General features: G+C 34.6%; 3 protein-coding genes across 7 annotated transcripts; all 3 read right to left on the minus strand.

Annotated features, from left to right (window-relative positions):
- Window positions 1-1,608: 1,608 nt before the first annotated feature.
- Window positions 1,609-7,300, minus strand: LOC113760525. Of its 5 annotated transcripts, none has more exons than XM_027303144.1 (4): window positions 6,944-7,300; window positions 6,617-6,790; window positions 6,265-6,496; window positions 1,609-2,034 (listed from the first exon to the last, which is right to left on the minus strand). In XM_027303144.1, exons 1-3 carry the CDS (start codon window positions 7,241-7,243, stop codon window positions 6,293-6,295), a joined length of 678 nt encoding a protein of 225 aa, XP_027158945.1. In that variant the 5' UTR covers window positions 7,244-7,300; the 3' UTR covers window positions 1,609-2,034; window positions 6,265-6,292. The 5 variants fall into 5 exon arrangements, with proteins under 5 accessions (XP_027158945.1, XP_027158943.1, XP_027158944.1 ...); XM_027303142.1 differs by lacking the exon at window positions 1,609-2,034 and adding an exon at window positions 4,968-5,039; XM_027303143.1 differs by lacking the exon at window positions 1,609-2,034 and adding an exon at window positions 5,156-5,182.
- Window positions 7,301-16,047: 8,747 nt separating this feature from the next.
- Window positions 16,048-21,103, minus strand: LOC113761149 (28 kDa heat- and acid-stable phosphoprotein). Its single transcript, XM_027304008.1, has 8 exons — window positions 20,773-21,103; window positions 19,386-19,426; window positions 17,726-17,791; window positions 17,478-17,564; window positions 17,363-17,397; window positions 17,134-17,219; window positions 16,434-16,499; window positions 16,048-16,343 (listed from the first exon to the last, which is right to left on the minus strand). The coding sequence occupies exons 1-8, from the start codon at window positions 20,837-20,839 to the stop codon at window positions 16,309-16,311; spliced, it is 483 nt and encodes a 160-aa protein (XP_027159809.1). The 5' UTR covers window positions 20,840-21,103; the 3' UTR covers window positions 16,048-16,308.
- A 2,702-nt stretch (window positions 21,104-23,805) lies between these two features.
- Window positions 23,806-25,292, minus strand: LOC113763615 (anthocyanidin 3-O-glucoside 2''-O-glucosyltransferase-like). The gene has a single exon (XM_027307487.1). It carries the CDS (start codon window positions 25,261-25,263, stop codon window positions 23,896-23,898), a length of 1,368 nt encoding a protein of 455 aa, XP_027163288.1. The 5' UTR covers window positions 25,264-25,292; the 3' UTR covers window positions 23,806-23,895.
- Window positions 25,293-26,619: the final 1,327 nt, after the last annotated feature.

Here is a 26,619-nt window from a genome sequence, read left to right on the forward strand (position 1 = left end):
AGTTATGTAAAAGTTAATAGTACCAACGTCCCAACCTTGTGAATTTGCTTTCTCAACCTTCACAAACTTGTAATCTGTCCCCTGCATTGTTAAGCTTAACAATTATAGAATAAGAGATATCACTGCTAAGGGGAATTTATCTTAATTAGGGAAAAAAAGATGATAGTTGCATAGTACTACTTGGTTATCGTTGCATTGATTGATTGCGGCTGCTGCCTGAATAATTAACGTCTTCATGTTCTTCTGGGAAGTTCTCAAAATTTGTCATTGGAACAATTGAAGTCATCATGCAGACACCGGGAAAATCCCAAATGTCAAAGCCCTGAGCATATATTTATTAACAAAATTGGTCATCAAACAAAATAGATTTATGGAAAACAAAAACAGCAAAAGCTAGTACTTGTTTTGGCTCGTGGGCAGAAATAAATATCACCTCGCTCACCTCAATCTTTTCAAACACTTGATATATATATATATAAGCCAAATTCCCCCCTTTGATTGTGCCATCAAAGACCGGTTTGAACAAGGCATAAATGGCCGAAGAAAATTGCATTCTGCATTATGAAACCCTTGTTTGGCACTTGAGTCTTTTACCAAGTTTGTCTGGTACAAGTTTTTGACTTGAGTTTTTACCAAGTTTTTTTTGGCCTTGTTTGTAACCTCACAAAACTTTTCAAAGTTTTTAAACATACATTTCAAAATATTCAAAAATTTACACACTTCAAAATTTTTTTTAAAAACTTCTACAATAAGTTACAGTAAAGTTTTAAACAAACACCCAAAAAACTCACTTACCAAACGGGGCCGCTGTGCAATTATATTTCCACAAACTGCACTATTACACTTTGGAATCAAATTTTTGACACAAATAAATTGATCTTTTAAATGTAGCTGAATTAGCCACTTTTGGAGGTCTGCATTCTCTATTCTCGTCAAACGGGTAATCCCGAGCCAAGCAGACACCGTTGTCAATAGCGTAGCGTACTGGAAAACTTGATTGATGGTGCCGGTCAGTTGAATTTTATCTTCACAGTATTATTAAAATATATTATAGTATATTATATACTTATACTTATAAGTGTATATATATATATATACTTATAAAAACAAAAATAAAAATAAAAATAAAAATATTATTAAATATATATTTAACTAAAAAAGTAATTATTCATAAATTAGCATTAATTATTTTTTAAAAATCAATAAATACCATTAAACTTATTCTAAATAATGTATTATTTATTAAAATATAATTAAATAAATTTAAAATCAAATTCGAACTCGAATTCGAGCTCAAATAGTTTAACGAATCGAGGTTGAGCTTGAGCTTGAATATTTATACAAATAAACGAATCAAATTTAAACAATATTTATAATTTGTTAATATTCGAGTCGAATTCGGACCCTATTTGTATAATATATGAACAGATCTGAACACCAAATATTCGGCTCGATTAGGCTTGTTAAAAGCTCTACCCATGGCCCAAATACCACGCCTTTTTTATGTATTTATTTTGAAATTCATTCTTGATTGAGGTTAGTCCAAATCCATATTTCATAATGTACACATTAAAGAATACTATTTTATTACCCGTTAAAGAATACTAGTATTTATGTACATAGAATTTAAATAGTTAACATATTTGGGATATGCCTTCAACAAAAATAGCATATTTGGGATATAATAACGTGACGCCATGAGTACCACATTTCGGGAAACCCGTAGCAGAACAACACAACACTAGATCCGGCCCCTATCTCAGCAACATGAATTTGCAACCCTCTTGCCATTATATATTTGTGTCCTATCCCATCCTTATCTATTTTGTCAACTTTTAACACTCCTTTGGGATATGATATGCTAAAGATGAGATCTCTTTTGAGTTTGCCGAATCCTTGGGCACCAAAAGCTAAACCGCTTGTATTTTTGAATTCAAAAACCTCTGTTCCATCTTCTTCTTTGTCAAAACCAGTTAGGAGCACGGCATGTTCCCCAATGTATCAGTCGATTGAAGATTTTCCTTTATATACTCCCTGCAAAAAATTCACAAATTTTAGTTTTACCACTCACCCAATGTCCACTAATATTAGTTGCTTCTTATCTAATGCCAACCTGGCCAATTTCTCCAGATTCCTTGAAGCTGGGGTAATATAAAGACATTAGACCAACAACTGCAAACCCTTTTATTATGTCATCAACTTCTCGTTTTTGCTTTTGCACTTGGTCAGCCTTGAGTTCATGGTCAGGGAGTAGGGTTCGACTATCGTAGCTAGTGACAAAAATTCTCGTTGCCTACAAATTTTGAAATAATTTAATTGTTAACATATTATTCTAAACCAAATTGCAGATATAAAGGTATGCATTTCATCTTACCTGAAGGGGCGGCCGACAACTAATACAGTCATGAATATACGGATATTCACTACTCAGGGTAAGACCTCTTGCTTTAGCATAGTCAAAGAGTCTAACTTGTGTGGTATGCTTCAAATCTCTGTTGTTTGATGTCTTCATCTCTGGCCCCATCCCTCCTTTTTACACAGTTGAGAATTTTTGCATGGATAAGGGGATTTGTGACTCTTCCCTGTGACAAGTCTGATATTGGGATGCGATTGCTTCTGAACCAACAACTGCCCAACAGACATCTGTACAAAATTTTAATAATTGTGATTTCAGTTGAAATTGAAAAACTATAATTTTCGTTTAAAGCTCAAAAGATTTACTCGTTCTTACTTTCCGGACAGGGAGCAGGACATGAGGTTCAGATCGCCATGAAAAAGATTCCTATAAGTAAAGAAATAAAAGTTTGTAAACAACTTATACTAAGCATCAACCTATAGTTTAAGTATTATATAATTTTTTATGGCAAATCCAAGTGCCATCACAAAGATGCAAAAACGAATTAAAAAAAAAAAAAATCTAAGGCATAACAAGTAACGACACTGTTGTGGTACAGAACCAGAATTGTTGCAGGAAATGGAAATAAGTAGACTTCAGAAATGAATTTAGCAGGTTTGTAGACACAATGAATTCAAACGAAAACCTTCATTGCATTCATTAATGGGGGTTAACTCCGGAACTGAATCAGACTTGGCGGGAAAAGTGTAGAAGGGGAAAACAGAATGGGGTTAACTCCGGAACTGATGAGGGGTTCTGGAGTGTTTCTTGATAATGTTCGGATACAATGGGGGTTAACTGGCGGGAACTGATGGGGGGATGCAAGCCCTGTTCGTCCAAAGTTCTGAGACATCACCCTACGGGCTTTTCAGTGGCAGGGGCCAAAATGTGTATATATATATCTATCTGCTATATGTAATTTGGAACGGAGGTAAGGGAGGTTAATGCAAACTAAATGCTTAATGGCCGTCCTTGAGATCCTGATAGGTGTATTAATCAGTAGTAACTAAGGTTTTTTGTTCGACTTTCAATAATTCTTTTTCTCTTTTTAAATTAAAAAATGAATTAAATTACTCAATATTCAAAATGCACTTGGCTTGTTAAAGATTCCTTCAAACTTAATTTGCTAACTAATCAAGCTAGACAATTTTGTTTGTAGTTTTAAATTTTCTACACCTAAAAATTGATTTTCTCAAATTTAAATAAAAAGATAAGAAACTTATGAGAAAATTGCTATTGCTCATACGTTTCAACGATTAAGATTTGTTGTATATTTGAAAATTGCGAACGTACATTAATAAAATTAAGTGCCTGCCCGCACTAGTCCCAACTACATACACACGCACATCAAAATATACGAATACAAGGAGAAAACATAATCAGTATTTCACTTAAATTTGAGAAAATCAATTTTTAGGTGTAGAAAATTTAAAACTACAAACAAAATTGTCTAGCTTGATTAGTTAGCAAATTAAGTTTGAAGGAATCTTTAACAAGCCAAGTGCATTTTGAATATTGAGTAATTTAATTCATTTTTTAATTTAAAAAGAGAAAAAGAATTATTGAAAGTCGAACAAAAAACCTTAGTTACTACTGATTAATACACCTATCAGGATCTCAAGGACGGCCATTAAGCATTTAGTTTGCATTAACCTCCCTTACCTCCGTTCCAAATTACATATAGCAGATAGATATATATATACACATTTTGGCCCCTGCCACTGAAAAGCCCGTAGGGTGATGTCTCAGAACTTTGGACGAACAGGGCTTGCATCCCCCCATCAGTTCCCGCCAGTTAACCCCCATTGTATCCGAACATTATCAAGAAACACTCCAAAACCCCTCATCAGTTCCGGAGTTAACCCCAATTCTGTTTTCCACTTCTACACTTTTCCCGCCAAGTCTGATTCAGTTCCGGAGTTAACCCCCATTAATGAATGCAATGAAGGTTTTCGTTTGAATTCATTGTGTCTGCAAACCTGCTAAATTCATTTCTGAAGTCTACTTATTTCCATTTCCTGCAACAATTCTGGTTCTGTACCACAACAGTGTCGTTACTTGTTATGCCTTAGATTTTTTTTTATTTTTTTAATTCGTTTTTGCATCTTTGTGATGGCACTTGGATTTGCCATAAAAAATTATATAATACTTAAACTATAGGTTGATGCTTAGTATAAGTTGTTTACAAACTTTTATTTCTTTACTTATAGGAATCTTTTTCATGGCGATCTGAACCTCATGTCCTGCTCCCTGTCCGGAAAGTAAGAACGAGTAAGTCTTTTGAGTTTTAAAAGAAAATTATAGTTTTTCAATTTCAACTGAAATCACAATTATTAAAATTTTGTACAAATGTCTGTTGGGCAGTTGTTGGTTCAGAAGCAATCGCATCCCAATATCAGACTTGTCACAGGGAAGAGTCACAAATCCCCTTATCCATGCAAAAAATTCTCAACTGTGTAAAAAGGAGGGATGGGGCCAGAGATGAAGACATCAAACAACAGAGATTTGAAGCATACCACACAGTTAGACTCTTTGACTATGCTAAAGCAAGAGGTCTTACCCTGAGTAGTGAATATCCGTATATTCATGACTGTATTAGTTGTCGGCCGCCCCTTCAGGTAAGATGAAATGCATACCTTTATATCTGCAATTTGGTTTAGAATAATATGTTAACAATTAAATTATTTCAAAATTTGTAGGCAACGAGAATTTTTGTCACTAGCTACGATAGTCGAACCCTACTCCCTGACCATGAACTCAGGTAAGATGAAATGCATACCTTTATATCTGCAATTTGGTTTAGAATAATATGTTAAACAATTAAATTATTTCAAAATTTGTAGGCAACGAGAATTTTTGTCACTAGCTACGATAATCGAACCCTACTCCCTGACCATGAACTCAAGGCTGACCAAGTGCAAAAGCAAAAACGAGAAGTTGATGACATAATAAAAGGGTTTCCAGTTGTTGGTCTAATGTCTTTATATTACCCCAACTTCAAGGAATCTGGAGAAATTGGCCAGGTTGGCATTAGATAAGAAGCAACTAATATTAGTGGACATTGGGTGAGTGGTAAAACTAAAATTTGTGAATTTTTTGCAGGGAGTATATAAAGGAAAATCTTCAATCGACAGATACATTGGGGAACATGCCGTGCTCCTAACTGGTTTTGACAAAGAAGAAGATGGAACAGAGGTTTTTGAATTCAAAAATACAAGCGGTTTAGCTTTTGGTGCCCAAGGATTCGGCAAACTCAAAAGAGATCTCATCTTTAGCATATCATATCCCAAAGGAGTGTTAAAAGTTGACAAAATAGATAAGGATGGGATAGGACACAAATATATAATAGTAAGAGGGTTGCAAATTCATGTTGCTGAGATAGGGGCCGGATCTAGTGTTGTGTTGTTCTGCTACGGGTTTCCCGAAATGTGGTACTCATGGCGTTACCAGATGCTTGCGGTAGATAAATGCCCATGCAAAGCAGCCCGAAAAGAAAGTTGCCTTCTTTTCTCCTATCTGAACCAACCAACACCCCCCTCAGGGGATAATGATAATGGGGTGGGAGAAAGGAACAAGGCATATATTTGGCAGGGAAAATTGAGTAATTTGTTTACTTAACGGATGCTTGTCATAAGAATTTAGTTTCTTAAAATATGCAAGATTTCAAGGATTCGACACTTTTGGAGTCATTTGAGTACAATAAGGAGCTATGAAGTACGTAGCTTTCCAACCTCATATTTCCATTGCATCATGAACAAATTTGCTAAACGGAATTAGCATGCAAGAATTAAAATGTTTGAGCAATGCACAAAATTGACTTGATTGCCTTCATAGCTAACGCATTGGAACAGGTTAGCAAAAGTACTTACCTATTTGCAACTACTTACAAGAGATAAGTCAATTTGCAACTACTTTAGGCCTGCAGAACTTGACATAGTATTCATCAGGTTCTGCACCTTCCCATACCAGAGCTTGAAAGGTAGTCAAACCACAAGCAGCATAAGAATCCTTGGCCAGGAAGGTAATATAAAAATTGGCACCAGTTGGACCCCAAAATCGTGCGTTTGCCTTCTCAACCTTCGCAAACTCATAGTCTGTGTCCTGCAGAATAAATAAATAATTTCTTTCCAAGAAGTTAATCAAAAGACATTAACTACGGCTGATTTATGGGGGGTATCAAAAGAAGGAGGAATGCAATATAGCAAGAAAAAGAAGGCATACTTTCTTTTGGTTGTGATGCTCAATTGCAAGGTTTGCCTGTTTAATAATACGCTCATGAATGCCTGGATAATTTTCCAACTCCAGTAATGGAACGAAGGCCAGGTTCCTAGTATCATGGTACGGGATAGGCAGCTTCGTAGTATCATGGTACGGGATAGGGTCAATATCAAAGCCCTGGGCAACACATACAAAAGCAAAGCGACAGGAATTTCAGAATACAACAAATTTAAATAAACAATACGGGCAACAAAGATAGAATTGCCAGTGAAGGCAGGCATAGCATGGGGAGGACGAAAGGAACAAAGGGACAAAGACAAACCCCGGTACCTCGCTATCTACGAGCTGTCGCCAGTACTTAAACCATACATCATTCTCGTCATTGCAGCCATCAGGGTAGTAGTCGTTCAGAATTGAAATGATGCTATCCAAGGCATGGTCTTTTTCGGTATAAACCAATTGATCAGCTTGTAAATTTATTTGCCGAATGTCTTCGTCATAAAACTCCAGTTCATCTTTTTCGTCCGATCTCTGCTTCTTATGGACCGGCGACGATGACTCTTTCAAATCTCCAACCACCGCAATCCCTCCTCTTCCAGCATCATCCCAAGGTACCTCAATCTCTGCCATGGATGAACCAACGACGCCCTAATTTCGTTTACTCTGTATTTCTGGTAATAGGACGAAGCCCTAACTCGTCTAATGACAGGCTAAAACTTCGGCGCTGCGACGTTTTATTTATGGGAATGTAACAAAACCGACCTCCTGGCTGGGCTGGCCCCAGATCCCCATGGCCCAAATACCAACAAAATAATTTTTTTCGTCCTTCACTTTTAAAAATATAATTTCACATCCCTTATAAATTTACATTGATCAAGTTTGGTTCTTATCTAAATTTTTGACTGATTTTTCGTTAGAATCCACCACATACCTTACATGTGATCAGTTTTTAGGGGCAAATTTGTCATATCAAATTTTACATAATTTATTTTTTTTATCCCTCACATTTTACAAAATCAATATTTTTGTCCCTCATATTTTAAAAAATAAATTTTTTCATTTTTTACATTTTATAAAATGAATTTTTTCATCCTTCATTGATCATGTGTATGAATAGTTTCTTTTTTTTAACCCATATATATAACTATTTGATTTCACCTGAACAGTACGAATAGCATATAATATATTTGTTAAATGAAATCAAATACAACTATATCACATGCTATTTGTACTGTTTAGATGAAATCAAATAGACATATACATTAGTTTTCAAAAATAAGAAAAGATTATTCGTACGCATAATCAATGAAGAATGAAAATTTTAATTTTGTAAAATATGAGGGACGAAAAAATTTATTTTGTGAAATATGAAGGATGAAAAATTCATTTTATGAAATATGATTAAATATAATTTGATAATAGCTTATTTATATTGATTCTCTAACCAATTAAATCAAACATGAATTACATTTTGTATTTGGTAAACTTTCAAATTGGTTCAAACTTGGCTTGATTAACATAAAATTCATACGAAGAAATATGAATTCGCCTCTTTAAAAACTCATATGAATTCGGCTTGATGAATAAATAAGCCAAACCTAAAAACAATTTTAAACTTGTTAAAATAGATTGACAAGCTTCAATACTAGAGTATTTGGTTTGATTGTGTTCATTTATACTCCTATTTGCTAATAACATTTTTGAAATTTTTGTGGGGCAAAAGTAAAATGTAAAACATATATCTAATGAATACCAAATTCTCAAGCTATAGGGGGAGTACAGCAAGTAATTGATATCAGAATAATTTTGTAAGTTTAAATTCACAATACAAACAAAATTTATAAAATTTATAAGGGAGCAAATGAGATTTTTAAAATTCTTGGGATGCAGCTGGATCCGTTTGTAGACAATGGAATTTTAATCGCGTACACCGTCCTTGTCCAGTTCAGTTTGCATGTAACTGAAACTCCACTTTTTTCACCTTTTCTTGTCGATGCAAGCATTTGTATCCAGTTGTTGTTATGTAATCAGAATTCTGCGAATGGAAGTTAATGATTGAAAGCCATTTACGCGAAACTGAAAATACTAGCACTTTCAAACTACTTTAGTGTCAAGTATTTTAAAGTAATAAAACACTGTAAGACACTCTGTAAATTTGCTTCGCATTGTACGCAACAAAAACGCATCTCGACCCATATTTCTTCTACAGAATCTAGACTTAAAAAGTTGGATCCAGATCCATCATGGACCTAATGGTATATTTGGGTAATCTCCATCCATTGATAACTTGACATGCCTACTCCAAAGGTAAAGGGTATATCACTCTATTATTACTTTAATCTAAATTAATCACAATTAATCTTCTAAAGTATATCACATTTCTCACTTTATCTCCTAATCATTTTTTTGTCTCACTTTCTACCCCATTGGACAAAATTATCCCTCTATTATTCTAAACTCTTATTTTTCTCTTTTATTTTTTTTCTTTCCCCTTTTTTGCTCTTTTATTTTCTTTGCCTCTTTCTTCTTTCTTTAATTCTTCCTCTTTTCGACAAAAATTTTCATCTTAATGATTTGAATTAAAAAAGAGAAATTGCAGAGATCTATCTTCTCCTTAAATGATTAAAAAAATATTCAAATCACTTTCCTAAAATACAATTTTTAGCCTTTCAATTCTTTTAATTTTGATTTTTCCTCTTTCCTTTCTAGTTTCTCATTTTATTATCAAGAAAATATCATAAGATGAAATTGTGACCTGATTAATAATTATCAATTGAAATTTGTGACACGTGACATCATACAAAAAATCAAAATTAGTTTTTAATGCTTTTTAAACCTTCACCCCAGAAATGCAAATACAAACTCAAAATAAAAATTTCCATTGAGATGGAGTTTTCTACTGGGAAGGATGAAAGAGAGAAGAAAGAGAAAAAGAAATAAAAGACAGGAAAAAAGGTAAATGAAAAGTCAAAATAATGGAAGGGTAATTTTGTCCTATAAGAGGGTTAAGTGAGCAAAATTAAAGGTTAAGGGGTAAAGTGAAAAATGAGGTAGGATTTAATCGTAATTAACCCTTAAAAAAACTGGCCAATGTCTAGCCTGGCCTCTGTGCTCTCAAAATACACGGTACAAAAGCATAATAAAACTCGATATTGCATACAGGTGAATTATATGTAGTCACCTTGTAAGTGGTAACTATATATGCCAAGACTGCCATTTTGCCTCCTCCAATTCTTTTTAGAGAAGTGATATGATATTAACACTCTCCTTTTGGTTAATCTTCTATCTGATAACATAAGATGACAATAATATCCATAGACTGAGCTGTTGTAAATTGACAAAAAGTTTACGCCACTAGTTGATTTTCACCCAAACTGATTGTCGCTGTTCATTATTTCGGCGACAATCGCTGCAATTTCACCCCAATAGTCATGGAATTTGACAACAATATATCTATATCTATAGAATACACCACAACCCATTGTTTGGCGTTATAGTATAGAAGTATAATTTGTAATAAGAAAAAGAGAGCCATTAAAAGACTAAGGGTGCGTTTGATAACCATAGAATTGGGGTTTAGAATTATAATTGGAACCCCAATTCTAATTCTTGTGTTTGGATGCTGCATTTTCCATGGAATTGGCATTGAATTCTAATTCCAAGAGGTTTCAATTCCATGAATTGAATTCTTTATCAGACCAAAAGAATTCTGATTCCAATTCCACGTCTAAACCCTAAAAAACGGGTCTACACGCGGGTCTAATGTGGGTAAAAAATAAAAATCGGGTCAAGTTTATTCGCTTCCCTCTTTCTGTCTAATTCACCGCTTGCTCGGCTCAATGGCTCTTGCTCTCCACCGCCGCTTCCATCTCAGCTTTAACATTTTGCCTCTCACACGACCACCACCCCCATTGCCCTTCGCTCCTCCGACCATCCCTCTACTCTTCACCATTCCTGCCACCCCTCCAAGTGCTCTCTTCTTTGGAGATTCGTATATTCCGGGGAGGTGAAAGCGAATGCATCCGCTTTTCTCCGCTTGAGCTTGAATTTTGTGACGGAATTGTGGTCGAACTTGACTACGATACTGGCAAATTGGCCACCAGATTTGTTCAATGATGGAGAGTTTATTGTCATGCGTGGATAAAGTTGGTTTCAGTTTCCTTTTCTTCTTCTTCTTTTTTCATTTTTCCCCTCTTGTTATTTTTACTATCATTGTGTCTATATTTCGTGTTTTACTTTGTGTAGATACTGGATTCCTGATTTCGGGATTAAAGAGAGGATTGATCATATCCTTGCAGCTCTGGTAAGAATTTCTTCTTTTTCTCCATTAGTTCATTTTTTGTATTATATTAATTTGACTGATTCTTGTTACTTGGTTAATAGGGTTAATTGATTTTGGTTCCTTGTATCTCTGTTTCTTGATTTCTCTTTAATTTGATCAATGAACTCATGATAAACCTTTTCTGCAATTCAAGGTAATGAATAGTTTCTGATGTTAGAATCATATGTTTATGGATGAGTTCTTTATCTCAGAGTTCCGCAATTTACTTAGTTTCTGCAAAGTTGGTTGTGGAATTATGATGTGTAGTTGATTGTGGAAGACGAATTCTATTAACTGATGACCGCTGTTTCATTACTTCCTTAACTTGGATTTGCTCCTGGATGATTATTCTTTTTGGTGATTTTAGTACAATTGCTTAAGTTTGCAGGTGGCTGCTGAGCGTGTCCTCGTTCTGAATACTGTGAGATCCAAGCTGCTTTTCGTAGTTACTACTACAGATGATGCCAAAGATTCTGTAAAGGAGGAAATTCGCTTGAGGTGAAAACTTTCTGAAATTTTTTGACCATGGGCTTATGTTTTGCTTATCTCTGCAGATTGCTGTTAGTTATCTTGATAATTGATATTTTGACCTTTCTGGTCAACTTGTGCATTTCTTAATGATTGAAGGTCTGCTTTTGTTTCTGCTTCCTCTCACTAATTTGTGGTGCTGTGACTGGAGTGGGTTTGAGTTCAATTATTTAAATCAAAAGCCTGTGGTATGCTACATAATTTTCTTCAGAATTGCATAAGTTAACTACTTGAGATAATTGATGTTACTCTTCTTTTTTCACCCCTCTTTTTTGACATTGAAGTCCAATTAACCATAGAATGAGAAGATGAATTTGACCATGAAGTTCAGTCGCTGAACTTCATAGTCAAATCTAGCTGAAATTTGTGTATAGCCTCAGTAAATGTCATCACAAGTTCTGGTGTGAACCCTTGATGGAAATCAAGTTAACCTGGTTTCAACTGATGTTCCTTATTTTCTTTTCTTGCAGGATGAGTCTCAGGACCATATAAAGAGGTAGCAGCTTCATGAACTAGCCATGCTGAACTCAAATTTTAGAGAAGAGAGTCCAGGACCAAGTGGCAACATGTCACCTCTCAATACTAGTGGAATGAAACGTCCCAAAACTGGGCGTTGAAATGTTATATCTGCTGCTTCATTGAAGTACTTTCTCTTGACCTCTGATCTGCAGAGTTATGCCTGAACATATACAATTTGTGGCTATCAACTCTCCTTACAGCTCAATGCGCATCTACCTAAGTGAAGAATTGATATGAACAGACAAAGGGGTATTTGGAGATATGCGTTTTTGACTGGATTTTTTTTTGTTTTTAAGTTTCTATTTATTTACTGAAGAAAATAAAACAGAGACAGAAACAGGACAAGGCGGTTGGAGCAGGGGTGGAAAAGGGCGAAACAGAAATTGGTTTATATAGTTGGCCTCTTGAGTTAGGATTTATTTGTAACTGATAGTTTTTAGCTTTTTGGTTTATACAGTTCAAGCATTTGATCAAGTGTTTTTGTTACATATGTAGGATTTATTTGTAACTGATTGTTTTCTTATCTTTTTTTTGCATGAAATATTGCTTCTTGATTTTGTAGTTATTGTCACATGAGTGAAAAATTGCTTCAAATTAAACTTTTCCTCTCTCATAGTTTTATCATGCCATTGGTACTTAATGAAGGAGTTTGAGTTTTAGTTGTGCATAGCTATTATGATTGATGAAATCTTTTTTGAATTTTGCATAAGTATTAGAAATAAGAAAGAATTGTGCTTTATTATAATATATCAAAACACAGTTGAAAATACCACGGCTGAGATGGGGAAATATTTCTTCACAAAAAGGGATAATGGATCAAAACATGCTAAAGGAAATGCTCTCCAAAGAAATTGATATGAGAGTGAGAAAAAATAAATTATTAAAGGCACAAAATGGTTTTTTCTTTTAAATCTTTAGTAAAAATTAGCTAAATGTAAGAAAAAAAGAAATTATTATATAGAAAAAAGAAAAAAAGAAAAATTTTATGTAAGCAAATTTTCTTGAAAATAATTCTAATTCCTAATGAATTCTTCTCTCATGCAAACAAAGAATTTGGAATTCCAAATAAATTCCGTATCAATTCTATGTATTTCCCAAACAAAAGAATTGGAATGACTTGGAATTCCAATTCATAGAATTCCAATTCTACAGAATTTTGATTCTAATTCAATTCTAATTCTATAGAACCAAACGCACCCTAAGTGTAATTGTATATTAAAGTATAAAAATAGAAGATTAGGTAAAAATGGAATTCATAAGTTTCCTTCACAGTGCTTCTTGTATTTGCATGAAACTAAAGTAGTAATCTATTGGATTTAACTTTTTCTTGTAGATGCTAGTAGTTTGTTGTAGTTGTGTCTTTCCTTGTATTGTCTCTATTATCTTGTAGATAGGTTGAGAGTTACAAAAGTTTTGAATATACTATTAGAAGCTATTTTTTAGTGTAATAGCTCCTCTTGAAGATTTGTAATTTTTGTATTACTTATTGTGGGATGATGCTTACAAAGGGGCAGGAGCAATGTCAACTATTGGTTGGTTGATTGGTTCTCATTGTTGTTTGTTTGGATTGTAAGTTAGTTGAGATATTTTTACTGTAGCACTTTTTGTGATGTGATGTATATGCGATGAAAAGGTAATTGGGAAGGTAAAAAGGCGTATTGGAAATTGTAAAGATGATGTAAGCAAATATATTTGGGGAAATAAAGGCCAATCCAAACAAACCATATTCACGCCAAAGAATTAGTGTCATTGGTTGAAAGCTGTATAACATTCTTGGTGAGAATATATCTATAGTGCGTTTTTATTAATTAGATAGGTATTAGTCCAACTGTTGATCAATAATGATAACTTGTCTAATTCATGGATCTGCTGTTATAGATTGTGGTTGAATGTGAATGGCAATTGCAAGAAGGTTTGAATATATGAATTTTTTGATAGTGTTATTTAAGAGGCATACTTGCTTGTTAGTTTTTAAAACAAAATTTGGATTGTACTTATTTTGTAATTTCTGTTAAGGTGGGAGATAGAGACACCTGAAATGAGTCGCCTATCAATTTGTTGGATAGCAGATGTGGTGTTGATGATCCATCAATGTTCATTTTTTTTTGGTGGAACTTTGTGGTCAAAATGCATTGAACTTTTGCATTGGAAATGTAGCACCAGTTATAGGTGTCAAAAAATTTGTTGAAAAATTCTATATCTATACCATGAACTAGCGCTTCAACCTTTTGTCCTTGTACGCTGAAAATGTTTTAGAAGAAAATGTTAGGTAAAAAATTTGACTAAACAACTCGTTGGCTAAACCTTTTCTCAATTAACACATAATATTTATTACATATAATAAAATTAAATGAGTTCTCCATGGTATAATCACATATTTCTGACTGATATTGAATGAATTAAAAAAAGTATGGATAATCCATGAATAAAGCAAATGAAGATAGAATTAATTTTTTAAAAAAAATCAAAATATAATTTACTCTATTTCGGCTATAAAGCGAATTGATGTATTTTTGGTGATTTATCCTACTTGTTAGAAGCATATGTATTTTACAAATTATCACAAATTAGAAGTTTACCTTCCCTTTTCTTTTTTTAAGAAGTTTACATTTCGCGGACACAAAGTACCAGTGCATTAAAATTACAAGATCAGAACACGGGCTAGAATTCAATATGCCTATAGCCTCGTTTGAATTGTGATTTATTTGGAGAAAATTTTTTACATTTTTTCGTGAATATTGTTTGTACATAATTTTCAATTATCTTTTCACCTCACATACATTATATCCTAAAAAAAATACTACAGTAATTTATACCCAAAAGTTCTCCAAAAAATACAATCCAAACGGATAAATTTCATGAATATAAAAGACCAAATGTATTAAATCTAGATTAGTAGTCCAGAAGCATATAGGTCAAAAACTGAAACACGATAGGTCTAACTGAAAACTAGTCGACAATATAAATGAAGCCTTTGATATTTCTCTTCTCGATAGATACATGCACCAGTTAAGTAATACTACAATTATTCATCTCATGGACAATGATTGTAGGAATTAGGATTTGGGAACCATCTGCTATGTATTGTCCTTTTTAACTTTCATATTTTTGTATTACGTCATCTTTATTAAAAAGAAAAAGAAAAAGAAAACAAACACGTTTTGCTTTACTCACCTACCATGAATTTGCTAACAATCTCCACAATCCCGTGGATCAACAAAGCCAATTTTTTATGGTCGTAAACGTGTAATCTTGTAAAAGGATGTGGTATCATGTCTACCTTTTTTTCTTTTAATCTCCCATCCCACCCTCACACCCTTCTCATTCTCAACTATCATTTTTTAACCTAGAATACGAGTCCTAAATTTAAGGAGACCTCTAACCTCATCCTCACACCTTTCCCATTCCCGACTGCCATTTTTCGGATCTAGAATTCGAACCCTAAATTTGAGGAGAGAACTTTAAGAGCCTTCTCCTGAGCAATGGACCAAACCCCCAGTGGTCAGTAGAGCATCTAGTTGTGTTACTAATGATGCTGAATAAAAGCCAAGATACACCTACATTATCACAATTAAGACGCATGGTATTGGTCTCACTCACAATTTGTGTACATCCAAATGCAAATAAATTGCGTGGCCACCATTCAAGCAAATTAAAGGTTTAACACCGGACACAGCAGCATATGAAGGATCAACTCAATGTTCGAGTATCATTCAACAAAGAAACAAACAATATTAGCTCTTGCATTGACCATGAACACAAGCTTGTGCAAGGCAAAAAATACTGGCACAAGGCGAAAATGAATACTGGGGATTGTGGAAGTGGAATATATAATACATCTCGAAAATAGTTTATGATTTTTTTTTGTAACTAAATTAAAGACGCTTCTGAATGACTCCTACCCCAAAGTTATCACTCAACTGCAGCCTGCAGGAATACTGCATGCCCGTATCAGCCCGGTACTTCAAGGGAGCCAAAACAACAGCCAAGCTGTTAACAGAGCAAACTCTGTGTCACAAGCTATTCAAATAGGTTACCTAGATCCCATTTTGTTTCAGAATTTCCGTAATTCAACAAAGACAGGCATACACTTCATAGAACCGTTAAGGCCAAATATACGCCATTGTGCAACTTGTGTTACAGAACATAAGGCAAAAATACTGAAAGGTATTGATCTTGTTTCAACAACCACGAATTGTCAAACTTATGAGAAACATCAGTCTTAACAATTGGCCAACATGGCTGTATAACAATCTTTAACTGTAGAAACTACTAACTGCTTTTAAACCATCAAAATACTAATTTCACATCTTGGAATCTATCAACCTCATTTGCGAGCTTCCACCTTCTTCTGCTCTTTGGCTGCAAGAGTAATCAACGAGACTTAGCCTCAAGTTGTAGACTCGGGATAAATAAAATAGCATGTTGAACAGTTAAAAAAATGAAAACTACCAGCTTTCTCCTCTTCACGTTTTTTAGCAGCCTCTGCTCTTTGTTGCCTTATAAGGGCTAAGCGTTCTGCAAGTTCAACAATGTTTAGTCGACATAAGTTTTGTGGAAGTACATCATCTTTCAAAACTAAGCAGCATTCAAGGCCGAGTATATCAGCCAATCAATCATCATCTCATCCGCAAAGAATGAAACAAAGATAATAAGTCAGTGTCATGCTTAGAAGTCCTAATCCACAAAGGCAATCACATATTAGTATGCCAAACACAAATAAAAAAGGAAAGAAAACACTGGGAAAGAATGGAGAAGATGCTAGATTTTTTCCAGATTTCAAATCTACAAGTAAACAAGGCCAAGGCTCAAGTTTGTGCAGGAAACTATATGGCATTTACAAAACCAATGGACCTCGGATTTTTACAGTGCCAAACAAGGTTATTAAGTTAGCAACAGAAACATATCAATAAAAGAGATCCCACTCTTATGCTTCAAAAACCCATCAACTATAATAACATATACTGCTCCAGCATCATGCAAGTTGTAGATGAGCGCATTCAATTTAAGATGAATCAGATTGAGTTGTACAAAAACCATGCTCCAAGATCTTTTAAGAGTTATGTGACATGCTAAATTTTCTAATTTAAATGGAAAAATTCAAAGATAACACCTTCTAACAAAACTCAGTTGCAAACTGCAAATAGCATACCTAAATCTTTCCTCGCTTGTTCTGTTTTCCCCTGTTCTTGAAGCTTCATATACCTTTCATGGGCTTTCTGTCTTTCTATCTCCTCTCTGCAAACAAGAAAAGTTTGTTAGAATTGCAGAAAAAAATTCAAACATGAACCACCTACTGCAAAAACAAACAATAAAAATAGGAAATGCTTGATATAATCAATGTAGACTACTAGAAGAATAGACGAGTAACCATTACAAACCTTTCACGACGTGAAAGTTCAGTTGTTTTCTCCATCTGCAAAACACAAGGAACGGTTCAACCTAGATACCATGATATAATCAAAAGAGTGTACACATCATTTGAGGCTCTCTTACATCAATGTCTCTAGCTTTCACATTTTTTGGCTTAGCCAAATTGGGATTCTCAATCTGAATAACACCCTGGGTGCCTTTACGCTTCTCCTGACAAAAGAAAATACCAAAAAAAAGAAAAAAAAAGAATTGTAAGTTAAAGCACCTGCCTTTTCTGCAAAGAACTATAAATCGCACTAAACTATGCAATACAGTAATTTAAAAAGAGATACTATTCATGCAATACAAAGCCACAATTTACTTAGTTCCACCTCATCCTCAGATTCCTCTTCAGACTCTTCCTCTGATCTCACATCTTCTTCCACTTCAGCTTCTTCCTGAAGGCATCACAGATTTAATAAAATGTGTTTGTCAGAAAGAGCAGCACCAGAATACCTTTTTCTTTTTCTGTTGTGTTTTTTTTTTGGGGGGGGGGGGGGTGGTGTTCCAATCAACATACAGTCTCAGAAAACCTTTAGATCCCAAGCATTTAAGAAAGCACAAATGGATATTTAATATTCACGAAATGGAAACAGATAAGTAACAGCTTGAAACCGTTCAACTATCCTGTCCCATCCAACACATAATACATTGACATCACCTCTTACCTAGAAGCTTACAAAACTATGCCAAATCTGACATAATCCACCAAGAGTAAATCAACTACCATTGGCATTTTATTCCACTTCTTTTGCACATTGGATGGACAGGGCGAGGACAATGGGACTTAATAATCTAAAACAATTTGATAACTATGATAGAAATCCTAGACTGATGTATCTCAAAATGAAAGCCAACAAAAGACGCATTTACTTGAATACCACTAGAACCTTAAAGACGCATTTAACTTATATACCACTAGAACTTTTCCTCCAACCCATCATAAGGGTCACTCTTCAAACTCGTCCCTATCCACACACTCTCTTCCTCTGCATCCCCCTTCCATATATCACAACTTGAGCCTTCCCTGCCTAATTATCTCTGGGGAATACAAGCCAGGGGTATCAGCTTTCTGAACATTACACTTTCAATACAGTAACCTAATTGCTTGCCAACTGAGCTCTCGATGTGGTTATGTGCTGAATAATGTTTGGTATAATAATGTGAATTGATTTTTTCAGCACTTCAAAGTTCAATTCTGCAGCAAAATTGAATTTTCCTTCTTTGTTACAAGTAAGGTATCATTACAATCCTCCGCAGTCAATAGAAAGCATAATCTTACTGACCCCTATTATTTTCGAAATGAATATAAGGGGGCATTTACTTAAATAAATTATACTTCTTTTCAAATAGTATTTCACATTTTATAAGAATTTGTAATATCCACTGTGACATAACATGATGCATCAAATGACATGCACACATGGAGAGATAAATTTGTACGAGGACAAGGTTCCCTCGATACCCTTCCTTCACATCCTCATGCCTCTTCACACACAAGTCAATTACTTGGCCCAGCAAAATGGTAAAGTTCGAGACTCCCTATATACAGTTAATTTATCAAACATCACTAATGATTTGTGTTTGAACATCAGATAGCAAAATTATCTTTTTGACACTTATCAAGTAACTCAAAAGTTTTTGTGCACATCTTAAGCATTCTGATGCTGTCTTATCAACTGCATCCCTAGTTAGTCACTTCTATAGGTTTAACAAGTACAATATAGAACATCCAAAACTCATTTTCCATTAAGTTATGTAGACTTGAAGCCATGACCCCAAATAATCCCATTGATTAATGTTCAGATATTTAGTTCTCAATGTTTTGCAGCGCACCAGTCAATAAATATATTAATTACGTAAAACGGATCATGGAGAATTTAAGGAAAGGGTAAGCATGCCCAAACAAAGATGAATAGCCTGTAGAAAAGAGATTTGTAGAATACCATCAGTGAGTTGTTATATACCGGAGTTCAAAGCAAATATATCTACCTGTCTGAATGTGCGAGGACGAGGAGCAGATGTTCCAGCAACTGTTACATTGTCAGAGGAAACAAAGCTATGTTAACCAACTGTACATTACTTCAACACAAACCCTTAATCCACATGTATGAAATTTTCAAACACATGTGAGAAACTACAATGGACAGCATGATTTTCAGTTTCCATAATGAAACTTATTAATTCGGTAGCTTCTTTAGAGACTACAATTTAATAAGCCACTCACACTGAAATATCAAGAGATTCAAGCATGGTTCAGATTCCTAAATAACCCCTTCCACTCCAAAAAAAAAAATGTATAATGACAAAATAAAGCTAAAAAGAAAGCCCCCTTATCATGCAAAAAGGACCCAAACATGAAATAAAATGAAGAAGAAATAGGTCCTCCAAATGAACTAATCTGACACTCTTCAGTAAATGAAAGCTTCTTTATAAGAACCTTAAACTCAACAACTGCTATACCAAAATCAAGCCTGGCCGTGTAATACCCAAATTCACATGTACAAGTCAAAGACAGGTCAGTACACTATATATGAGTTGCACAACAAACTTGACTGCTGCACCATGTACAAATGCCAATATTAGACTAAATCACATGATCAGAATTAGACATTGTCAAAAACTATTGTTAAGACTAAATCACGAGTTATTAACTCTGTACATAGTTCCTAATTAGACTTCTCTACTTCCTTCTCAACATCTTCAGTAATATACTTCCAAACTCATAGATAACCAAGCACATAGCCATTTCTTACAAGACACAGTACAAATTTCTGATAATTAATACAGATAACCACACTATCTACCATGCTACCAAATTCTCTTATTAAGGCAATTATTAATCTAATACGCAACTGTACTCTACACAGCTGTGCTGTACTGTAATATCTCAAACAATGGACGGGAACACAAACGTTGGATGATACAGTGTTCTTTATTTTATTTATTCAAAATAAGTGATAGTATAAGCTTATCGTGAATCTAGTCCACGTGAATACTAGACAATTTTGTTCTCAATCCATCCGACCCAACAGAAAGTTGGTTTCAGAATTAGTCAATTACACTTTACAGCAGGCCCAATCTTAATAAGACAACAAAATTCCGAACTCAATTTCTCAAAAGAAATCCAAACTTAGACATCAATTTTTTATTCAAACAATATAGTATGTATACATATGTATCTAATAATTAACCAAACCCATCATAAAGATCAGCCAAAAGTCAGCTGAGAGATCCCAACAGCTTGCAAACTAAACCAAACAACAGACCCAATTTAAGTAAACCTTCAATCAATCTATCTAATAAAAAATCAGATCCACAATCAGAAACTGGAAATTTCCGACTTAATTCAATCCAAACCAAATAAGCAGTGACATACTCATCTCTTCAGGAGTAGAGAATTGGCGGCGACCGGTGGGCTTTCCCTTAAACTTTCCCCTTCCCATCTTTTGTCTGCTTCGAGTCTGTGAAAATAACTGAGAATTTCAGACGCAAAAATGGACCCACGGAAACGAAGTAATCAGTTAATCCCCTCCTCCTGAAGAAGTGGCAAAAGAACAAGAGCAAGAAGATTCTTTTTTTGGGGCGGGGGTGGTTCTGGGTTCTTTCTGCTAAATGGGACTAAGCTTTTTATCGGCAAAGAACCCTCGCTAGTCGTGGGAAGCGCTGAGGGAGATATTCATGGATTGTAGTGGAAGGGGAATATTGGAATGTAAAACGCCCCGGATAATTGAACAAAAGCGGATTCACTTTTTATCACGGGTTACTTTCAACTTTCACCTCCAACTATTGCCATATTTGCATATAATATCCCTTTACTCCTCTCTATATTCTTTCTAGACGTCAAATAATTTGCATTGTTAAAATTGTGTTTGAAAGAGCCAAGCTTGAATCTACATTGATTAGCACAATGCTAGTATTGTATTTTATGCTTCTTAATTGAAAATTGATATGTGCTTGAGAAGTTATTCAATAATAATTTTTATTCTGCTTTAGTTTGATTGATGATAAATCAATAGATTGATATGTGTTTGAGAAAGTAGTCAATGATAGAGTTTATTCGATTTTAGTTTGATTGATGATAAATCAATCTCGATTGATGCTAATTGACTAAACTCAATTGGACCTCTTACTATTTTTTTCATGGAGTTATAACCATTAAACAAATTAACATTAGAAAAGGTCATACCAAACTTGGATTGCAATTTTAAACTTAATTTTAGATAGGGTTGAACTTGTGCCTTGTGAATCATATATTTTCAACGAGATCCTAGTAAAGTATAAGAATTTATGGATAGGGGATGTATTTGTGTACATTGTGTTAGGATATACATATATACATATATATATATATATATATATTTATCTAAGTATGATTCAATAATAGAGATGAGAACACTATGAAGTTTGTTCAAGTTAGCTCTGATGTTCTATATTTGAGATAAGCAAATTATTGTAACTGCCCACACAATTTCAATTGGACTAGTATATCAAAATACAGTCATAACCCTTCAATAACAAAGAGATGAAAAAAAGATCCAATTTAAGAGTTGAATGTGCAATTTAGAACATTATATCCATGCTTGAATCTTGTACTTATTATTTTTATTACACAAAATTGAAGAAATTAAACTCTCTTTTGGTCCGTTTGATGAATTCAAGAATGATGTCGAAGTGGCCATTGTACAATACATTGCAAAGGATAAAAGTTTTGTTAAATTCCTTTTCATCTTCGATTTCACATAATTTTAGAGAGGCCAATTCTGTGGCGAATAAATTGGCAAACTTGCAATTTTCCTCTGAGCTTTATTGCACGTCATATCACCAGCTTCCTTGAATTATTTGGACATCAATGTTATTAGATTGTAAAGGGTTTTCATCAATACGTACATTTTTTGTAAAGGAGTAGTACTCCTATGTTAGGAAGTTCTTGAACTCTTTGTTTGGTATTTTCTTAAACTCTTTGTAATTATTTTCCATTTTTATTAATAAAACAAGAGTTTGGGATCCTCACCTTGTCGACGGAGTTTGCTGGTAAACAAAAAAAAAAAAACTCTATTTTCTTTTAAAATAATACAAATGTTCTATTTAGTTTACATAATGAAAATTCTTTTTTTTTTCTCTCTTTGAGAGGTTGCAATAGCTTTTTATATTAGGAACATTTTTATTTCAATAAATTAACCAAAAAAAGTAAAAATGAAAATTAGAGAGCATAAATGAGCCCGGGCCGCCTGAACATCTGATCAGTAACGTGAGGCGCGAGCCGACAACAGACCTCGGGCTTGTGAACGTTGAGGGGCAAATTTGTGCCCAACATTTGAGTGTTTTAAACAAAATAATTTGGTCCTACTAAAGCCCAACTCGTAAAACCCAATTGATACTCTAACCATTATTACAGATTGAGAAATTTTTTTTTTTCCCAGTGTAATGTAATTTTGTCTGAGTTCTGATTTAGTCTTGAATTTTGCTCTCCAGGTATTACAAGGACATATTTGATTTAGCTTAGGAACCTATAAAAGATATAAATGAAAATGAAAGAGACTAATATTGGGGGCTTATTGACGATTGGATTAATCCATGATTCTCTGTTTCAGAATTCAATCAAAGTATATGGACGGTGCTTAGATACTAGACAGCCACTATGAGGAGCAAAATTTGAGGGTCTACTATTCCCCTTTTGTTTTCTTAGACAACATTCAAGTTTGGGGAAATTGCATATATCTTAGTAAAATATTATACGGCCAGGAATAAATTGAGATAATGAAAGCAAGGCCTTTGTCAATTCTAAGCAAAGAAAAAGAGTTAACAAAGAAAATCATTCTAAGATTTCATTTTTCAGTTTTCGGATGTGGTTACCAGAACAAATTAAAGACTAAACTTGGCCATCTTTAATTGAGTCATTAGTAAAGATCATCGAGTAGAGTTTGATTTAGTTCCATCTGTTTCAGTGGTCAACAGCATGTAAAAATTCAAAACTACTTGATAACTCTAACAAGTAATTAAGGTTATTACTTGGGACAATTTGAATTGTGAAACAACAAAGACAAAAAGGATCATAGAATGTATGGGATAATTAATCACATGTCAAAAAGAGCATAATTCTTGAATGTCAAATTGTGTAAAAAGATGCTAAGAAATACCATCCGCAAAAGCTGGAGATAATTGAAATTTGCACTTGATTAATACTTACACTTATAGATGCCAAACCATCAGGTTATATTAATTTCCTACTTGGCGTTATAAACAGGGAAGAAAACATCACATCACAAAGTAAACTCCAAGATAACGATGAGAATTGTACGCAAATTTGTAATTACAGGATATATTTGATCATCTCGATAGAAAATGAGTGAGGCAAAAAATGTTGATCCTGCTACATTATCTTTTACTGGAGAATTCAACAAAGTTCAGAAAAAGGAGTCCGAGTTATTTAAATTCAATAGCCAGACATGAGGAATGAAATGGAATCACAATGGAATTTTAATATGTAATTAATCCACCATTAGTTCAACAGCCCTTTTATCTTGTTAATAAACTCATCAATATAAGAACTTTCGGTGCCTTCTCTTAACAAGAAATCCCTCCATTTAGCATGGTTAGCTCTCACCTCCTTTCCAATCTCACTGCCATCATCCATCACCAGTCTTATAGCTTTGCAAACACCTTCTTTTGTAAACAATCCATCTTCATCGCCTCTCTCCACTTCAACTCCAACTCTAAGATCTCCACCCATAAGTCTTGCATTGATGAATTGATCTCCAAATTGTGGCAGCAGCACCATCTGGCACTCATTCACCAAACCCTCTGATAATGATCCTGAACCACAATGAGTAACAAAACACCCCACAGAAGAGTGCGCCAAAATCAATTGTTGTTGCACCCAACCTCCATAAACGACACCTCTTCCTTGAATTCTCTCATTGAAACCCTCTGGTAAAGCCATTTCAATGGTCTCAGATCCTATAGGTGGTTTAAGGGCAGCCAAAAAGGGAAGACCTGTTAGCTCAAGTCCCTTAAGTAGTTCTTGAAACTGATCCTTTTGTAGTCTGCATTCACTGCCAAATGCACAGAAAATCACACTTTTAGCTTTGAATCCACTCAGCCACTTTTCCCATTTTTCTTCCAGAGTTGTGGTTGCCTGCTCTGGCAGTACAGGTCCAGCAAGCATGACCGGCTTCTTGAACTTTCTTTCAATAAACTCACAATAAGGGCCTTCCATTTCTCTACAAGTCTTGAAGCCTATGGCATCACAATCCTCAGCACTTATTAACAGGCGCTCCAGGAACGACAAACCACTACCAATCTCCTTAACCTTTCCAGCAAAATTCAATCCACGTGCTTCATGACTAAGGAGCTTAATGCAGGAAGAAGGAAAACCAGGCGGAGCTTTCATCAGATCAGCATCTGTCGTCTGTTCTCCCCGAAAGGTGTAGCCCGACGTCGCAGAGCTCATGGTGATAAAGAAGATGGATTTAATGCCTAAACGCCTAGCCAGTTTTGGCAACCAATGTGTAAAATCAAAGAAAACAACCTGGGGTTTGATCTCTTGGAGAATAGATTCAATCTGGGGCTGTGTGCTATCCATTGCTAGGCGCAGATTAGGTTGCAAATGAAAAGGAATGTCAGCAGTGGTTTCTGCACCAGGAGGAAGGCCTTCAACTTGAGGAACACATAAGGGTATGAAGTCGATGAGGTCTGGATAGAGATTGAACTGTTTCAACTGGGCTTGTGTTTTTCTGGGCAGCAAGAAGAAGATTTTGTGGCCTCCGTCGGCAAGCTTGTTAGACATATGAAGAAATGCAGTGAGATGGCCCATGGCAAACCATGGGTACATAACAATGCTCATAGAATTGTGTTTGTCATCCATCATTTCTATGTCCTTGTGTATTGTCTTGTGGAAAGAGCAGAAGAGAGCTGGGAAGGACAATTGATGGATGGAATTCGAATTAGGTCATGTACACATTTTTCACTATTCACTCTCTCGCCTATTGACGCTGAACATATCCAACTTTTTTCATGTTACTATGTGTATCTCCAAGTGCTTACCTGCATGAGATATCAATTTCTATTCAGTCTCAGAGGAGATGGAGATGCTAGTTTCTAGTTTGCTATCTTAGTATACATGCCTGCTCATTTTTCCTTGATTGGGGAGGTATGCTTAAGGTATTTTTACCTCAGTTACCTTGCAAAAATATTCTAATAACAATTTGAGATCTACATTCTTTTTTCTTTAGCATGGTAACTCAGCCATGAGAAATAATATAGTACATGGTAATACAGAAATATATCGTTAAAATGGTCCTGCCGATTTTCCACTACCTACAAGTGTATATGCAACATTATGGATTTTTCTACTTCCTTTTTCCTTTTTTAAAATGAAAATAAAATTTTCATTGACTCACATCATCTGCCGAAGCAGAGAATACGTCCAAGGTAAAATTATCCAATCATAAAACGCAACCATCGCAAGAAAGAGCCATTAAATGTGCCGAAACATTGCCACATCTGCTCATCCTCTTAACCTTTTTGTTTCTGTCCGTTTTTTCCCACAGTTTTCGTTTTTCTTCTTTGTGGTCTACCATACCAATGAATCTGGTTATGATAAGGATGGCACCCCTTTTTATTGAAAAAATTATTCTGACTTCTTCCATGGCCTTTTTTTTTTATAAGCACAACAATGGATTTTAACCAACTGAGGAATATATTAACTCATCCCAGTTTTCAATGGAGAAACTATCTCTTGCATTCAAAATCTTATAGGAGTACTTCTAAATTTTGACGTTAAAAAAAATAAAAAAGAATGTGTATAACATCACACGAGCAATAATTAATAGTCTATCCACTATAGCGGCAATTTTTGTTAGGTCATCTAATATGTGAGAGCAAAGACAGTTTAATCTGGAAAATCCTTAAATAAAATGTCTCCAATTGCTCGGTAGGTCTGGAATTTTGGAATTCTACTTTTGTTCATTTGTATGCAGATCTGGAGATCAAGAGTGGAGGGGAAAGAGTTGAGTGGTCCTGGATAAAATGAGAATCGATGGAAAAGCGTCAATCTGATAGTATATGTCCTCCAATCATTTGTGTTTTTGATCCAATTCACATTCATTCATTTGTGCTTATATTGGCACGTGCGTGCGCGCATACACACATGTACATGTATGTGTATATATATGTGTGCGCGTATGTACAATAATGAGAAAAGGTCAAAATACCAACAAGTATA

This window comes from Coffea eugenioides, chromosome 2 (assembly GCF_003713205.1).
Source record: "Coffea eugenioides isolate CCC68of chromosome 2, Ceug_1.0, whole genome shotgun sequence".
Taxonomy (NCBI): Eukaryota; Viridiplantae; Streptophyta; class Magnoliopsida; order Gentianales; family Rubiaceae; genus Coffea; species Coffea eugenioides.

What these genes read in the sequence shown, in the direction of transcription:
- LOC113760525 (XM_027303144.1), bottom strand. Translation starts at nt 7,243, where the DNA reads ATGGCAGAGATTGAGGTACCTTGGGATGATGCTGGAAGAGGAGGGATT. An exon ending in GACAGCTCGTAGATAGCGAG is followed by an intron (nt 6,791 to 6,943) that starts GTACCGGGGTTT and finishes TGTGTTGCCCAG; the next exon opens with GGCTTTGATATTGACCCTAT. An exon ending in AGCATCACAACCAAAAGAAA is followed by an intron (nt 6,497 to 6,616) that starts GTATGCCTTCTT and finishes TTTATTCTGCAG; the next exon opens with GACACAGACTATGAGTTTGC.
- LOC113763615 (XM_027307487.1), bottom strand. Translation starts at nt 25,263, where the DNA reads ATGATGGATGACAAACACAATTCTATGAGCATTGTTATGTACCCATGG.
- LOC113761149 (XM_027304008.1), bottom strand. Translation starts at nt 20,839, where the DNA reads ATGGGAAGGGGAAAGTTTAAGGGAAAGCCCACCGGTCGCCGCCAATTC. An exon ending in AAGAGGAATCTGAGGATGAG is followed by an intron (nt 17,565 to 17,725) that starts GTGGAACTAAGT and finishes TTCTTTTGTCAG; the next exon opens with GAGAAGCGTAAAGGCACCCA. An exon ending in TGAAAGCTAGAGACATTGAT is followed by an intron (nt 17,398 to 17,477) that starts GTAAGAGAGCCT and finishes TGTGTTTTGCAG; the next exon opens with ATGGAGAAAACAACTGAACT.